This window comes from Oncorhynchus masou, chromosome 10 (genome assembly GCF_036934945.1).
Source record: "Oncorhynchus masou masou isolate Uvic2021 chromosome 10, UVic_Omas_1.1, whole genome shotgun sequence".
NCBI classification, from domain to species: Eukaryota; Metazoa; Chordata; class Actinopteri; order Salmoniformes; family Salmonidae; genus Oncorhynchus; species Oncorhynchus masou.
Window position 1 is genome coordinate 46,148,417 of NC_088221.1, and position 18,407 is coordinate 46,166,823.

General features: G+C 42.6%; 1 protein-coding gene across 1 annotated transcript; it reads right to left on the reverse strand.

Moving 5' to 3' along the window:
* Positions 1 to 3,211: 3,211 nt before the first annotated feature.
* Positions 3,212 to 16,579, reverse strand: LOC135547682 (INO80 complex subunit D-like). The gene is made up of 10 exons (XM_064976910.1): positions 16,330 to 16,579; positions 14,426 to 14,672; positions 13,394 to 14,310; positions 13,143 to 13,248; positions 12,844 to 13,065; positions 12,036 to 12,133; positions 11,716 to 11,849; positions 11,411 to 11,631; positions 8,584 to 8,741; positions 3,212 to 8,301 (listed from the first exon to the last, which is right to left on the reverse strand). The coding sequence occupies exons 2-10, from the start codon at positions 14,641 to 14,643 to the stop codon at positions 7,337 to 7,339; spliced, it is 3,039 nt and encodes a 1,012-aa protein (XP_064832982.1). The 5' UTR covers positions 14,644 to 14,672; positions 16,330 to 16,579; the 3' UTR covers positions 3,212 to 7,336.
* Between the last annotated feature and the right edge of the window lie 1,828 nt (positions 16,580 to 18,407).

The window sequence follows — 18,407 nt, forward strand, 5'->3', positions numbered from 1 at the left end:
TCTTTGTAAGCTTTCAAGTGATTAAAATCGAACGCAAATTTAAATTGATATTTATTTTGTGTGGAGCAATATTGTTTTTACCAGCATTACAATGCAATACCAGAGTGCAGCTTTTTAAAACCTCTACAGGATCGGTGTCCCCCCTCCCCGCGGGATGGTTGAGTTAATGTAGACTAATGTGATTGGCATGCCGTAAGTAACAAGAACATAGACATATCTGATATGGGCAGAATGCTTAAATTATTATTAGTCTAACTGCACTGTCCAATTTACAGTAGCTATGACGGTGAAAGATACCATGCTATTGTTTGAGGAGAGTGCAGTTAAGAACTTTGAGAATGTGTCAAACCAATTAGGCACATTGGGGCAACATTTTGAACCGAAATTAAATGGTTCATTGGATCAGTCTAAACTGCTGCACACACTGCTACCATCTAGTGGCCAAAATCGAAATTGCGCCTAACCTGGAATAATACCTTGTGAACATTCTCTTGCATTTAAAAAGATGGATGGAACAAAGAAACATGTTTTTTTCTTTGGATTATCTTTGACCAGATCTAATGTGTCATATTCAACTACATTAATTTCACATGTCCACTGACTTCAGTGTTTCCTTTCAAATGGTATCAATAATATGCATGTCCTTGCTTCAGGGCCTGAGCTACATGCAGTTAGATTTGGGTATGTCATTTTAGGTCCTGAGCTCCAGGCAGTTAAATTTGGGTATGTCATTTCAGGTCCTGAGCTCCAGGCAGTTAGATTTGGGTATGTCATTTTAGGTCCTGAGCTCCAGGCAGTTAGATTTGGGTATGTCATTTTAGGTCCTGAGCGACAAGCAGTTTAGATTTGGGTATGTCATTTTAGGTCCTGAGCTCCAGGCAGTTAAATTTGGGTATGTCATTTTAGGTCCTGAGCGACAAGCAGTTTAAATTTGGGTATGTCATTTCAGGTCCTGAGCTACAGGCAGTTAGATTTGGGTATGTCATTTTAGTTCCTGAGCGACAAGCAGTTTAAATTTGGGTATGTCATTTTAGGTCCTGAGCTACAGGCAGTTAGATTTGGGTATGTCATTTTAGGTCCTGAGCTACAGACAGTTAGATTTGGGTATGTCATTTTAGGTCCTGAGCTACAGGCAGTTAGATTTGGGTATGTCATTTTAGGTCCTGAGCTACAGGCAGTTTAGATTTGGGTATGTCATTTTAGGCGAAAATTGAAAAGGGTCTAATCCTTAAGTAAATTCACAATGTTGTCATAAAAAAAATGCCATTAATGAAAGAAACCCTACAATAGGCAGCTGGTTGTTTGGCCAGTACTGTGCATTCAGTTGTGTTCTCATGCGGTTCCATCCGAGATGCTTCCTTGCCAGGGCGAGGGGCAAAAAGGCCCTAAAGTTAGTTTACTCATCACAGAAAGCATGCCTTTGACTTGAAGGTCCGGAATCCGACAGGAAATTATGCCTTACCTACACACTTCTCAGTAGTTGGTATTCCGAGTTACTTTATGAAGGTTTGTAACTGGCTTTGCAGGCGTAGCTCCCTTGCACACGCTAAATAAATGTAATTCAACTGCTGAAAACCCAACAGATTTTCTTGTGGAGATGCCATTCAATAGGGTTTTCAGTACACTTAAACCATCCCTTTTAATTAGAATTTTGTCGACAGACTAGACTACATCGAGGGAACGGGTTCAGAAAATGGGGATAAATGAAAGGAAGCTAAATATGAAACCAAAATATAGCTTTTTGGTAAAAACTCAACTTGTCGTGTTTGGAGGACAAAATGCTGAGTTGCATCCAAAGAACACCATACCTACTGTGAAGCATGGGGGTGGAAACATCATGCTTTGGGGCTGTTTTTCTGCAAAGATGTCAGGACGACTGATCCGTGTAAAGGAGAGAATGAATGGGGTCATGTATCGTGAGATTGAGTGAAAACCTCCTTCCATCAGCAAGGGCATTGAAGATGAAATGTGGCTGGGTCTTTCAGCATGACAATGATCCCAAACACACCGCCCGGGCAACGAAGGAGTGGGTTTGTAAGAAGCATTTCAAGGTCCTGGAGTGGCCTGGACATGTACTGGCTTAAGCAGGATGTACTGGCACTGCAGGATTTGAGTCCCTTGCGGCGTAGTGTTACTGATGGTAGGCATTGTTACTTTGGTCCCATCTCTCTGCAGGTCATTCACTAGGTCCCCCCGTGTGGTTCTGGGATTTTTGCTCACCGTTCTTGTGATCATTTTGACCCCACGGGGTGAGATCTTGCGTGGAGCCCCAGATCAAGGGAGATTATCAGTGGTCTTGTATGTCTTCCATTTCCTAATAATTGCTCCCACAGTTGATTTCTTCAAACCAAGCTGCTTAACTATTGCAGATTCAGTCTTCCCAGCCTGGTGCAGGTCTACAATTTTGTTTCTGGTGTCCTTTGACAGATCTTTGGTCTTGGCCATAGTGGAGTTTGGAGTGTGACTGTTTGAGGTTGTGGACAGGAGTTTTTTATACTGATAAGTTAAAACAGGTGCCATTAATACAGGTAATGAGTGGAGGACAGAGGAGCCTCTTAAAGAAGTTACAGGTCTGTGATAACCAGAAATCTTTCTTGTTTGTAGGTGACCAAATACTTATTTTCCACTATTTGCAAATAAATAAATTAAAAATCCTACAATGTGATTTTCTGGATTTTTTTCCCCCCATTCTGTCTGTCATAGTTGAAGTGTACCTATGATGAAAATTACAGGCCTCTATCTTTTTAAGTGGGAGAACTTGCACAATTGGTGGCTGACTTAATACTTTTTTGCCCCACTGTATATTCTATTTCACTGTGGAAATGGGATCCCAATTACATGTTATATATAAAAATCTGTCGTTCTGCCCCTGAACAAGGCAGTTCAAAATAAGAATTTCTTCTTTATTTAACTCGGCAAGTCAGTAAAGGTAAAATAAATGTAAAGAATAACCAAATGGTTTCCTCTCACACAAAGGTGGTGGAATTATTCCCTTTTTTCCCCCTCACTTTTCTCTTCTGACCTTGAATTTGCGCACGAGAATAGCATGCAATTACTTTTTTTTTTTTTTTTGGTGTGGAGATCTAAGAAATAAAGGTGTGTCGACAGAGACACTGTATTCTGACTCATTTTCCCCTCAAACGTGCCATTTGCGTACGTACGGGGGTATTGTCAGAATTATAAATAAAAACCGACAACCCATGACAGCAAATACCTCACAGCAACTTTTATTTATACATCCAAAAACAAAAGATCACATTTTATCACACTATATACACATTCCATACAGTGTTTATACACATATTACACCATTTGTACACAAGAAAAATATACATAAAAATGTAAACCTTTGTATACAAAAAAAATACCTTAGACAAATTATACAAGGACCGATAACAAAAGGTGACTAGATTATTATTAGCTCATCCTATCATCTTTAAAAACAGTAATACAGTACATTCAATGAGTAGAGGAATTTGTCAGCCATCTCTCAGATTTCAAGCGGTTACAAGTAGCTACTGAGCCCTGCTTGGTTTGTTCTATATGGTTGGTGAGGAGACAAACTGCAATGAATCTAATCTCATGCTTTGTGAATACAGCAGTGTCGCCTTGCTTTGCGAAAATTCAAGAAAACATTCCAGCCCACCTATTTCCTAGGGGCTGTACATCTAGGAACAATGCTGTGGTCAAGCAAAAAAAGAAACTGAAACTTGAAGCATCTGCTCTGGTAATGTCTGTCTCTTTGAAATAACTAGGCCTTCTCACAGTTGGAAGTGGGGCCTGCTTGGTTCTAAGCAGTGTGTGTGCAGTTAATGGCAGCTGTTAGTTTTTCGTATCATGACAAAAGGCACGATGCTTACTGGGAGTATCTGGCCTCCCACAGTGCTGTTTAGAGCAGGTTAACGGTGTGTTCCAAATCCAAAATGAATACGGGTGCTGTTATGTGCAGTAATATATATCTATATATACACACACACACGAGAAAAAACAATGCTATGGCTGGATTTACTGCTACTAAGAGATCTGCTAATCACAATAAGGGAGAAATGTTGTGGCCTTGCACTCAGTTGTGAGGGGTCTCACCATGCAACCCCAGTCTTTCAGCAGCAACTACTTGCCAGAGTTTAATAGCTATCAAAAATACTGTCTTACATTAGACATTTTGCCAGTTTGGTTAGCTAAATGACAATGTACACAAACAATCGATCATTTCACTTTGAAGAGAAACTACAAGAGTTTTGATAGCCATTTAAAAACAAGAGGTGTTCCACAAAAAGATTCCATCCAGCGCATCACAAAAGACTGACTTCATTTTTCAAACCATTGCCACTCATTAACTCACAATAAAACCTAAACTGTAGAGACCTCTACCCTATAAATATAGCTAATACTTAACAATGAGTAGTCTTTCCGTTTCTAAAAAATAAAAATAAAAATAAAATCCATGATTTACTACTGTAGAGTTTAAAACCAGACAGGGCAGAGTTGCCTGGTTAATTCCATCCTCATTCCTTAACAGTTAACATTTAGTCCCATGCTTCATTAACCTTAATGCACCTGAGAATGTATTTATTTAGTACAACAGACAGTGCTATCTATACCTCAGAAATGCTCATTGCACCAGTTTACACCAATGGTGTCACACTACCACACAAACAGATAAGATGCTAAAACAAGGGGGCATCATTTCACATGTCCATATACCCATCCTACGTATCCATATACACTGCTAGACTAGTGAAAGATGACTTTCTGGTCCTTTACTGGGGGAGGTACAGAGTGGACAAAACATTAGGAACACCTGCTCTTTCCATGACAGACTGACCATGTGAAAGCTATGATCCCTTAATGATGTCACTTGTTAAATCAACTTCAAATCAGTGTATAGATGAAGGGGTGGAGACCGGTTACGGGATTTTTAAGCCTCAAAACAATTGAGACATTGAATGGCACGCGTACACAACCCGAGGGTGAATGGGCAAGACAAAAGACGTGTAAGTGTATTTGAACGGGGTGATGGTAGTAGGTACCAGGTGCACCGGTTTGAGTCAACTGAAGCACTGCTGGGTTCATGCTCAGCTTCTCATGTATCAAGAATAGTCCACCATCGAAAGGACATCAAACCAGGTCCAGCATCCCTGTGGAACGCTTGACACCTTGTCGAGTCACCATGGACCAGCATCCCTGTGGAACGCTTGACAACTTGTCGAGTCCATGCCCCGACAAACTGAGGCCATTCTGAGAGTTAAAAGAGAGAGAAGGTGTCCTACTGTTTGGTATACTCAGTGTATACCCCCCACCCCCCCAGGTTCCTTAAGTAGTTTCTATCTAGATGGGACCATATCCTTGAATGTCCTTTTAAAATGCCATTATATAGCAAGAGCACCATGGAGAGTTGTGGACACCCGAGCCCCTGGATTTGGCCCCTTGTAATAACTACTCAGTATGACCTAAGAGAAGCATCCTGTTCAATGGTCAGTTACAGTCTCTCTCTACTCTAGACAGTTCAGATTTGATTTAGAACAAACGGTTCATGTCACAGAGAGTTACACAGGCCCAAACATATCTGGTCCACATCGGTTTGGATTACATAGTGAAGATACATAGAGTGGAGACCAATTCAATACTGTGACAAGAGTGTGTGCCAATGTGTTTATTGCTTAAAGTAACACAATTTACCTTCAAGTGGCTAATAGGTCACCCATAAGGAGTCCCACAATGGTGAGGTCAATAGATCTTTTACGTTTCTGAGTGACCCAATAATAGAGCAAATATATACACAACATATTAAAAATAAAACGCTGTTTAAAAGTGGTTTGGCCAAATTCTCTGTTCGGTGATGGAGGACAGGACTACATCATGGTAAGATGGCGGAGCTATTTCCTCTGTTGCGTCACAATGGGTCACCCGCATACAAGGACCTACCTTCAGAATCTCTTTCAAAAAGGTGAATGGAACAGATGAACCCATGCAATGACCAGAGCAAGGCAGGATACACTACGTTACGTATGTTATTTGGACAGTGAAGAGAAAACGTTACATTTGGCTCTATACTCCAGCATTTTGGATTTGAGATCGACCGTTTAATACGAGGCAACAGAACGTCACCTTGAATTTGAGGATACATTCATACACATCCGTTTTACCGTTTAGAAATGAAAACACGTCATGCATCTGGTGCCCCTCGTAAGTATCTGGAAAAGTCCCCTTGTGTATTAAAAAGTAGTCAAAAAGGTATAACCGAGCACGCAACGATGACATCAACCTTGTGACTCTACAAACTTGTTGGATGCATTTCAAATGTGCGTTTCAGATTATTTCGTGCCCCATTAATATTACATGGTAAATAAGTTAACCCACTGTTCCTAAGCCATCATTGAAAATAAGAATTTGTTCTTAACTGAATCGCCTAGTTAAATAATAAAGGTAAAATAAAACACCATGATTACAATTAACCATGAATAATGAGTGAGAAAGTTAGAGGCATAAATATCATGACTACTTTAATACACAAGTGAATTGGTCCAAATACCTATGACACATTCAAATCGGGGTCTAGATACATAAAGTGCTTTTGTTTCTAATTGAATCTCAAATCCAAAATGCTGGAGTATAGAGCCAATTTAAAAGTTTTAGCTTTACTGTCCAAATAATACACAAGGGGAGTGCTGTTGATGGATGTCAGACGACGACTAAACTGGCAATATTATTATTATTTTATTTTTTTAATTGACCACTGATTGATGCTTTGTCTCCGTATTCTCTAGCACTGTTGTTTTCACTATGATATAACTAATCTCTCCTAAGGTCCGTCCTCCAATGTTCCCCCACATCAAAATCCATGTATTCCTCGTGTCACTATTTCTATTGTATCTTGAACTCTGCATTGTTGGAAAAGGACTCGTAAGTAAGCATTTCGCTGTTAGTCTACACCTGTTGTTTACCAAGCATGTGACAAATAACATTTGATGTTTCTACTGAACCACCTCCCTCCACACACACACACACACACACACACACACACACACACACACACACACACACACACACACACACACACACACACACACACTCTGCCCCCTGCTGGCGAAACTCTGGAGCTGCGTTTACATCAAACCACTAGACTGTTTCAGGTGGCCAACTGGCTATATTACCATCAAATCATTACACAGTTAAGGAATATCTGAGGTTGTGCAAATTCCAATAGAATAGTGAAGCGTTAGGTCCGTTACCACATTGCACACTTGAAGCAAAAGGGAAATGAATGGACACTGGGTGAATACGTTTCTAGAGTCCACGGTTTGACCTACAGCCATTGTACTGTGCACGGCTTGCTCTAGTTACTGTGTGGAAAGGGGGGCTTTGCACAGTTGGCACTTGCAGCGGTGGCACTAGCTATGGAGAAGCCAGTGGGGGGCGCTGTGGAGCTGTGACTGGGCTGCACATCCTTGGGGATGCCACTGTGGGAGGCCAGCTGGTGGCCGAAGGCAGCACTGAACTGAGGGAGCTGCTGCTTGGGAAGGGTGGAAATCAAGAGGTCGTGTGGTGGCGAGGGGGCGGGGAGCGCAGTCAAGCCAGTCAAGCCGCTCTGGGGCAACGCTGAGAGGGCAGCCATGGGCTGTAGGGTCACAGAGTGGGAGGAGGGGGGAGTGGACAGAGAGGTGGATACGAGGTGGCCCTCTGGTCTGATGAGGTTGCCAAACTGTGTGGGGTCAGTGAGGGCCAGGGGGAGGTTGTTCCAGGAGGAGCGTGGGGTACTTGGTACCTCCAGCAGGAGAGGAGAGTCAGTCTGAAAGGAGGTGGCGTGGGTAGAGGACATGTGGTCATTGTAGGGGGATGGTACATGCTCGCTGCAGTAATGGCTGCCCTGCGGAGACGATGTGAGCGCCTCCAGCTTGGCCAAGATGTGGGGCGGGTGTGTCCGGGGGACTGTGCGGGTGGAGGAGGTGAGGCTGGGTCCCGAGGGAGGAGTCTGGCCTTGGGCAGGGGGCTGCTGAGGAGACACCGAGGGGGAGAAGTGGCCACCAGCAGAGTGCAGCAGGTTGTCCTCCAGCTCCAGATTGGAGAAGTTCTCTACGGGGATGCGGCCGTTGAGCAGGTCCCCCATCCCCCCCGGCTGGACCCCTGGCCCAGGGAACACTGCTGCCATGGCCCGGTGGTCCACGCCATCTGCCTGCGCCATCTCCGCCATGGAGGTCAGGCACACCAGGGAGTCTGGGTAGGAGCCCATCAGCCCAGCCTGTAGTGCTCTCACCAGCTCCTCTGCCTCCTCTGTGGTGGGAAGCAGCTCCCCATTCTTACCTGAGGATATACACAATATCTCTTACCCACACCGTAGGAATCTACCAACCATCCCCCTTTCTCAGAGAGCAGGAAGAATTGTTTGAGTAAATACTTGAGCCTTCAGCTTATTCAATAATATTCAGACAAACCTGTTCAAATAAAACAATTTTTTGTAAAGATAAAAATAGCTGATGTCACACACACACACACACAAGCTAAAATTACCCCTTTTTAGAAAGTAGAGTGGCTTGAGTGGTGAAATCCATGACAACAATGAGCAAAAAAAATTAAAAAAAATACCTTCAAACAAGTCAAAGTCCTGAAGGTCATCGGGGATCCTGGGTAACACGTCTGAGAAATCCTCCTGGTTCAGTTCGAGGTCGTTTGGAATGTCTGACATGTCATTGGTGATGTCATCGGGAAGTTCATCGGTGCTCAGTTCAGGCGTCGAGGGACTCCTGCCATCAAGGGAGAAAAAATTTCAGCAAGTACATAAGGACTGTTCATGCACAACACACACTCCTAGTGTCTGGAACAATATGTTCATAGCAGCGGAGGATCCTCAGAGGAAGGGGAGGACCATCCTTCAGAAAAATTAAAAGTGAAATGTTCAAAAGTTATCCTTTTTATATGAAACTATAATAAATATAATAATAATTTATTAAAACTGTTTTGCAAAGGTTTACAGTAGCCCAACACCCTCTAGGGTAGCATCATGGTGTAGCCGGAGGACAGCTAGTTTCCATCCTCCTCTGGGTACATCGACTTCAATACAAAACCTAGGAGGCTAATGGTTCTCACCCCCTTCCATTACCTTACACAGTAATTATGATAACTTCCAGAGGATGTCCTCGAGTCTATCGGAGCTCTTGCAGCATGAACTGACAAGTACACCCAATCAAAAGATCAGAGAATGAATCTAGTACTGAAAGCATAAGATACAGCTAGATAGCACTGCAGTGTATAAAATGTGGTGAGTAGTTGACTCAAAAGAGAAAGAAAGTTTAACAGTTTTGAAAAAATGTATTTTTCAAAATGAAGGAGAAGCGAGAGAGCTAGCTATAGTTTGTATTTTTTTTCACTTTCACAGCTAGCTAGTTTAGCTAACTCAAACACTCAGCTCAAACAGAGAGGGATGTTATGTTAGCTAGTTGGCCATGGCTATCCAACACGAACTCTTTCAAATCAAGCTTTAATTAAATGTATTGCCACCGGGGCCCACTGATGAAATTGCTAAACTGCTCGCTGTACTGCATGATTGTAGCGGGTTAACTAATGTTAGTTTTCTAGAACTATGATGATGGCCCAGAAGGAGATGGCTGATGTTTTACAGGCTCCTTACCAATTGTGCCATTTTGTTTGTTTTTTTCCGCTTAATTTGTAACTTATTTTGTAAATAATCTCATGACCGAAAAGAGCTTCTGGAGCAGTGATTACGCACCTCACACTGAACAAATGTTTTATTTCTTTAACAAGTCGGACGCAAATTATTTACTCCAGATACCCGACCAGGCCCAAATCCCCATCATTCTCGTGAAGAGAAGACGCAGGTCCGGGTGCCGTATGAGAATTTGTTGGCGAGTGTGTTACCCGCCTCTACCATCCGTCTTATTGACCAATGTGCAATCATTGGAGAATAAACTGGATGAGCTCCATTCAAAACTATCCTACCAACGGGACATTAAAAACAGTATTATTTTATGTTTCACAGAGTCGTGGCTGAACAACATATACAGCTGGCTGGTTTTTCGTGCGTCGGCAAGACCGAACAGCTGCCTCTGATAAGACAAGGCGTGAAGGTCTGTGTCTATTTGTCAATAACAGCTGGTCTCAAGGTTTTGCTCGCCTGAGGTAGAGTATTTCATGATAAGCTGTAGACCACACTATTTCCCAAGAGAGTTTATCTATATTTTTCGTAGCTGTCTATTTACCTCCACAAACCGATGCACTAAAACAGCACTCAGTGAGCTGTATTCGGCCATAAGCAAAAAGGAAAATGCTCATCCAGAGGCGGCGCTCCTAGTGGCCGGGGACTTTAATGCAGGGAAACTTAAATCTGCTTACCTCATTTCTACATGTGCAACAAGAGGGGAGAAAAAAACCTCTACACCAAAAGCCTTCTGAACAGCTTTTACACCCAAGCCATAAGACTGCTGAACAGTTAATCAAATGGCCACCCAGACTATTTGCATTGACCCCCCCCCCCCTTTTTTTAAACATTGCTGCTACTCTCTGTTTATTATCTATGCATAGTCACTTTACCCCTACCTACATGTACATATTACCTCAATTACCTTCACTAACCTGTACCCCTGCATATTGACACGGTACCGGTACCCCCTGTATATAGCCTCGTTATTGTTATTTTATTTAGTTATTGTATTTATTATTTAATTTAATTACCATTTTATTTAGTCATTATTTCCGTAACTCCATTTTTAGTTAAGGGCTTTTAAAAGTAAGCATTTCACGGTTGTACACCTGTTGTATTTGACGCATGTGACAAATAACATTTCATTTGACTTGACTATGACGTTAGCCAATATGGTGAAAACGATGTAGGCTGTGTGTAGCAGTTAATGGTATGAAGGTTTGGCTTGGAAAGTTGTTTTTTTCCACCTGGTCACAGACGGTTGTGCTCTTCAGTCCACAAGCGAAGGGAAAAGGTGAGATGAAGAGTGAGGAGAAGCGAGGAGGAAAGTGATCAAATAGTTTGTATGTGGCTGCTATGAATGTGAACTGTGTTTGCAGGTGATCAGTGGTGCATTCATTCTGGCGATTCTGTTGAAAAACGTTTCACAAACAGAAATGGGGATAAACATAACCGAATTTGTCTAATAGAAACACATGTTTAGAATTGTTGGACTAATAACTAGACCCTAGATCAGCTAGATGCAGGCAAGAGCGTGCAAGGCGGTATTGAACGCGTGTCACTTTCACCTTGATTACTCAAATTTGTCTCTGTCCTGTGTGCACCTTGTTGTAACCTTGAATTCATAGGTTAGATTGTAGCAACCTCGTGATAGGTACAGGGGAAATTCTAGTATCATTGTAGTAGCCTAAACCTATATAGGGACTAGGGTTCCATTTCAGACCCAATGAGAGACCAGATGGTTCTGGGACAGACCTGATGTTGGCCTGGGTGGGCATGGTCAGGCTGGAGGAGGAAGGCATTCCCAGGTTCCCCTGGGGCAGCGCCGGCGGGATGGGCTTCTGGGGCCGCCACGGCCCTCTCCTCCTCTTCTTCTTGTGTTTCTTGGTGAGTGCAGGCGGTTTGGTCTTCTTACGCGGCTTTCGCTGCTGCTGGTGCTGCACTCTTCGGTTACCGTCTCCACGCAGGAAATTGTCCTATAGGAAAAAAACATGTGTCCGTAAGTATGGCAATACAGAGCAGATACATATGTATAACAATGGTAGTCCCAATATACTGACCATCTTTTTGGCATGCTCCTCACAGAGCGGTGTCTGATGCGTGATGTCAAACACAGGGATGGAGCACTGTTGTCCATCTGCAAATTTGGCTGTGCAACTGGAGAAGAGCTGCTGGGAGCGATTCAACAGAATGTCTGCAGAAAAACCGTGAAGGAAGCACTCCAGTGGAAAAGAGGACAACTGTCACATCTCAAAAACAGAAGCCATACTTTGAGTCTGTTAAGTTCTATTAGGACAAGTTGTAAAGCCATATTCTGCAATAATGACAGTTTGGTCCCAACAGTCCAGTGTGCCATGTAAGAGGTTGGTGAAAAGGATACGCTGGAAGCAGTGTCGGGTGAAGGGTAGAGCTCGGCTGCTACATGCCTGGCCCTTGGTGCTACCAGTGCAGATTCCCGTCTCCTGCTGCCCTGGCGCACTGAGCAGAGAGACAGATAGGCCCACGCTCAGGACACAACCATGTCAACACTCTCTCAGCTCTTCACATCACAACTATCATTACTGACCACATTACCAGTGTGAGAGGGCTGGCCGATGCCAGTCACGTAAAAAAGGGTTGTACTAAAACAACTGGAAAGGTTTCTTCCAAATGTTTAGAAATATATAAATAAATGTAAAAAAGGCTTAAAAATGGCAAAGAGTTAAAATTGTAAAAACAAGGACTAAAAAGATTAAGACCAAGAATAAAATAATAATCTTCGCTGGTCTATCCCTGCTTACCTCTCTTCCCCACTGGCACTCTCCCACAAACAGCTATAGCTCATCATCTCATTTAGTGGCAGGGGTCCTACAATTACCTCTTTAGTCAATAGCAAATTCAGACACTCAATTTACTAGACACTTAAATGGTTCTGGTGAAATGAGATCTCAACTATGGCATGATATGAATAATGTAAGTTAAGCAGGAATCTCTTATACAATACACATAGAAATACAAAAATACAATTTAAATAAGGAACTGTGCTCAAATGAGGATGAACTCACATCACAACCAGGAAAAGCTTTAGAATCTAAGTCATAAAAAAAAAAAAATGTTCCCATTGACATGGTATTGGAGGAGACTATTAAGGTTAGTCAGGCTCAATTTCACAAATGGGAGTGTTGAGCAGTGTTGAGTATTTAGTTTACCTTGAGGTCTGGGAGACCTTGCGCAACTTCTGAATCAACTGGCCAGCACAGTCAGGGTCTTTACTGGCGGCGTGCAGCAGGGCTTTGCGGAAGGCATAGTGGTATTTCTTCTGGCGCATAGTAGCCCTCTCCTGCCTGCACAGGTGCTTGTATTTCTCCTGGAGGTATGAGCACAGCCGAGCCAGCCGCGTTCTCCGCGAGCTGCCAGCATCTTCATCTGAGCTGGAATAAATAAATAAGTCAATAACAAATCCATGTTTGATTTCATGATAGTATAACTATGTATGTAAGAAACTTACACATCCTGTAGGTGTCCTTCCTGTAGTCTCCAGGCATTGTGATAGGGTGGAACTCTCTCTGCCTCCACTTCATCATCCTCTGAACTGTCTTCAGACCAGTCCAACCCTGAAAGAAGATAACCTGTTAGTACAGCTGGTCTCAGCAGTATAATGTCAAATGATCTTTATTTATCTTGTCTTACACAGACCCAATACGACATTCAACTAATAAGCCAAATACAGTATGTCATGTGAATAGGGAGGAGAGGTACCTAGATGATGGAAGAGGTCTCCGTGCTCCTGATGTCTTTGGGTGCAGAGCTGCACCAGATGCTGTAACCTTGCCATGCAGGCATGGGGAGGTGAGAAGGCAGCCGGACGCATGGCCACCAAATGACGCTGAGTGCTTTCCCAGCTACTGGATGGCAAGTGCGTGGCAGTGAACAGAGCTTTCCTGCCGAGGGGGGGACAGGAGGACTGCAGCGGACTGGGAGCTGTGTTGGGGGGCAGTCCGACAGGCAGAAAGGCGGGAATCTGAGGTGGAGCTAGCTTACATAATAAACCCTGCAGCTGTCCTGGGAGGACAAATGAGGGCATGGTGGAGGGCTGGGGGAGTCCTGTCTGCAGCTGTCCAGGGAGGACAAACGAAGGTATAGTGGAGGGCTGGAGGAGTCCTGTCTGCAGCTGTCCAGGGAGGACAAACGAAGGTATAGTGGAGGGCTGGAGGAGTCCTGTCTGCTGCTGACGGGGAAGATGAGGATGGAGGGGTGAAGAGCGGTGCACACAGGTAAGAGGAGAGGGGCTAAAGTGCTCCGGAGGTGGTTGGAGGAGGGCATTGTCGTGATGGGGGAGCTGGAGTTTCTGGCTGAGCACCAGTCGACTGTGTAGTTTCTTCCTGATGGTGGAGCCCTTCCGAGGAGGGCCCTCTTCCCCATCAGTGTCCTCCTCGTAGAAGGCAAAAGGGTCCAGGAGTTCCCCATCTGGGAGGGGTAGCAGACGGATGCAGGGTGGAGAGGGTGGCAGCTCGTCCAGGCCATTGGAGGCCTTCAGAGCTAGCGAGGGCACAGTTATGTTAAGAGCCACTGACTCCAGGTGAGGTCTTGAGCACATCTCCTCCAATGCATCGTGTTTCTTCCTCCGCTCCTTCTTGGGGATAAAGCCAAGGACCTGGAGGTGGCTGTTACAGTATCTGTGGAACAAACACACCTTTAACATGCTGTTTCACAACTACGACAGATAAATCAATCACAAAGACCTGACGTCTTCTGTGGCGAGGACAGCTTCTACTGGAACGCCACACCCACCTGCGGTCCTCAGACTTGGGGATGGGGTTGGTGCATCGTTGGCTGTTGTACTTGGCCACATATTCACATTGCTTGAAGGGAGCGGTCTTATCCTCCAGGACATGACGGATACAGAAGGCATAGCCATTGAGTCTGCGCTGCTTGCAGAGCTTTGGGCTGTATGAGCACAATGGCTTATTGTCCACCTCCGAGAAGTGGATGTGTTTGCCCTCATACATCACGTGACTCTGGTCCTTGAGAACATCAGCTGATGGGAGAGGGAGAAAGCAAGGAAAACCATGAGTCTTACATTATGCACAGTAATCACTGAGACTTCCCTGAATATGCAAACAAGACAAAAATAGACCAAGGGTACAGATTGAAATAAGCATTTACAGCTCCTCTGACTCTATAGCTTGACTGTTGCTAGCAAGAACTTAACATGCACAATTCAGGCAACTAATTAAGAATGTGTTCATGTGGTAAAGAAAATAGTCTACTAGTGTAAAAAAAGTTTCAAACAAACATGCATGCATGACTAAAACATTAGGAAGATGTTCTAAGAAATCAAGGGTGAGATTGGAAATGTCAAGATACACCTCTGTGGCATATGACTTCATCTTAAATGTGTTTTTGATCCAATGATGTAAGAGACATTTCTGGCTTAGCACCCTCAGGTTTAGAATTTAGACTGTACGCTTTCTCATACATGTGGCTACTGTCAATTCAAGCGCCCGGGATGCAGCGTCAGACTGAGGTTTTCTGTTACATGCAAATGCAGGATATGGACACGGACTGTACAGTACTGTCACAATGTAATTTGCCAAACGGAAGGTAATACAGTAGTGTGTCCACGTAACATTTAATTAAATGTGTCTCTCGTAAAAACATAGCTATTAGCTAGCTCTATAGCGAACGTTGTGATTAAATCTGGAGGAATTGCATAGCTAACTAGCTAAACTAAATGCATGAAAACGTGCAGACTTGAGCAAATTTACATCACGAGTTAGCTGTGCAAGTGAGTATTTGTTTAGCAAATAATTAGCTAACTACACAGCACAATGAACTTTGCATAACTAGGTACCTACTAGTTATCAAAACAAATAGTTATTATTTTCCTACTTACTACCTAACGTTAGCTAGCATAGATAACCTAGTTAGGTAAAGTTAACAAACCCGAGCTAGTTAACGTTAGCTACCTAGATTTTGTGTGGTTGTTCCCTTGCTAACTAAATAGCTACATTCTGGCAAATTTGCAATAATCCGAAAACAGAGTATAGGCATTGGACAACAAGTAGATATGTGGTTAACTTATACATTAACATCATACAATAAAACGACCTTATAAAAATGGCAATTTTAGCCTGCTATGGTCTAGTGATAGGTAGCTAACTAGTTAGCACATTAGCTAGCTACGCTAAAAACACAAGTAGCGGTAGCCAGGAAACGGAAACATCAAGACATAGAAGATTTCTATGAAATATGATGGGGAATTTACAATAATTTTTTAGTGTAATTGGAAATAGTTTAAAATATAAAAAGTACTTAAGATTAGGATTTCACGACAATCAAACCGCCTAATTTGTGGCAAATAGGAAAACAAAGGGAGAGGCACAGAGGCTCTTTCAAAAAGGCCTTAAACTAAATATTGCCCGCAAGTCATCTGGTCATTTTCTATTTAAGAAAATGAATACATTTAGGTGAATAACAAAACGTTGTGAATATATGTATATAATAAAACAACTCCGTAACTATCATAATCATATGTTGTGTGATACAGATAACGATCAAAAGTTAAACATTTAACATGAAACGATAAGGCCTATCAGACCTGGCAACCCTAGGGCCTCGAGTAGCAAAGTCGTCCCGACTAGTCCTGCGCCATAAGCGGCCTCTCCAAAAATTGAAGTCGAGGCTTCACTTACCTTCAATTTGTATAGGCTATGTAAGGTATTCGCTCCTGATAGAGTAGAAGTGCCTATTACAACCAGCTCGCCTATTTGTGCATCGATATTCGATATTTTAGGTAACTAATAATGCTCCTATCTGAATGCAATATCATTGAAAATACTGATGCATGTAAATGTAGATTATCCACAGCAAACATTAGCAGGTGGGAGCTGCTGAGGATTTTAGATTAGTCCACAGCAGACTCCTCACAGCACCACTACAGGCACTGCGGGGACATGACAACAGTCCACAGTCCAACAACAACCTCTCTACCATATTGGAAATTCAACTTTGTATAAGTTACAGCAGGGAAGAAATACAATGTTATGTCTTGTCGACTGCATGCATGGCGATGCTGATTGAAGGGTAGAATAGCAATAGTTATGTACTTTTAAATAAGTGAAATTTCCCTGCTTATATCAACATGGTTTAGAAACTCTTATATAACACATGTCAAATTCCTATCTGGCAACGGGCTTATGTCACATTCTTTATGAATGGTTCTCTACTCTGGCTGCAACACTGTTGCTCAATGCTGATGCAGCACGTGCCCATTCCCTACTAAACACTTGGAACGCTAAAACATTATAGGAACACAGGTTAAGGCCCTATACTCCTAAGGCCCTACATTCCACATTTGTCGTATTCTTTCCCCAAGGAGAGTATTTAAAATTTATTGTTTTTTACTTTCTTGCCATAATGATTTGAAAGGTGCATGTTACCAGCTCAATTTGACCATACTACATGCATTTGTGGTTGTGTGACTATAAACAAGTATTTCATGAAGGCATTACAATTTAGTACATTTGATCCTATTTCAACAGTGTAATACAAATATTTATAATCACTGGTATAAACTGTGCTATAATAATAGTGGCACATAAGATATTCCACTGTGATAGATTGTGCTGACCAATGTCTCTACAGGCTTTATCTAAAGATTAAGAACATGTTGTGATTTACCATTTATTACTACTGAAGAAAAATAGATTTCTTAAATAGTTTCTTGTGTACATTATCTACAAAGCAGCATATTGTCAATAGTCATTGGGGAAAATACAATCTTTACTGAAAGGTGCTTGTACTGCATTTGGTCAATAAGGAATGAGGAAGTTGGTTCTCAAACCTCCGAAGGGACCCCCAGACGCTTTACAGTTTTGTTGTAGCTCTGAACTAGCTCACCTGATTCAACTAGTCGAGGGCTTGATGATTAGTTGACAAGTTAAATCAGGTGTGCTAGCTCTGGAATAGATCAAATGGATGGAACGGCTGTGGGTCCTGAGGCTAGGTTTGAGAACCACTGCTGTATAGGGATGGAAGTTGTGCGTATCGCGTACAGGAAGTCGTGCGTATCGCGTACAGGAAGTCGTGCGTATCGCGTACAGGAAGTAGTGCGTATATAGCGTACAGGAAGTTGTGCATATAAAGTGAGAGAGGAATAGGCATCTATAAGAATGACTTTACTGCGTAATAAATATGTGTCTACGGATGTTTAACAGCTATTTTTTATAAGTGAGGATTGGATAGGTACTGTATCTATCGCATTGACTTTACAGAATACATTCAAGTAATTGTCCAGTGAAATTCTCACTTTTAAAAGTTCATATTTTGTTAACTCACACCCAAATAATGATGTTGAATCATATGTGGCCAAAGCATAAATTGGATTTTTTTTAAACATGTAAAAAACCCATCTCAAACTTGTATTTAATTTTAATTTTATTGAACCTTTATTTAACTAGGCAAGTCAAACCACCGTTTCAAAAATGCTTGTTATTTCCTGATAGAGGATGTTTTCCCCCTGAAGAGGATGAGCTGGCCAATCAGCGGTTTACTCTAATTAATATTTTTATGACTGGTATATGCCCAGACCCTTCTGTTGTTGGGGTATGCCCACACCATTCCAACACAGAAACACTGCTTTTTAATGTAATTAATTACACCTTTTTGGAAGGAAATCTATTTCACTCTCATATGGTACAAAAAAGGGAGCCCCCCCCCCCCCCCCTATCCACATCGATGGGACAGCAGTGGAGAAGGTGGCAAGTTTTAA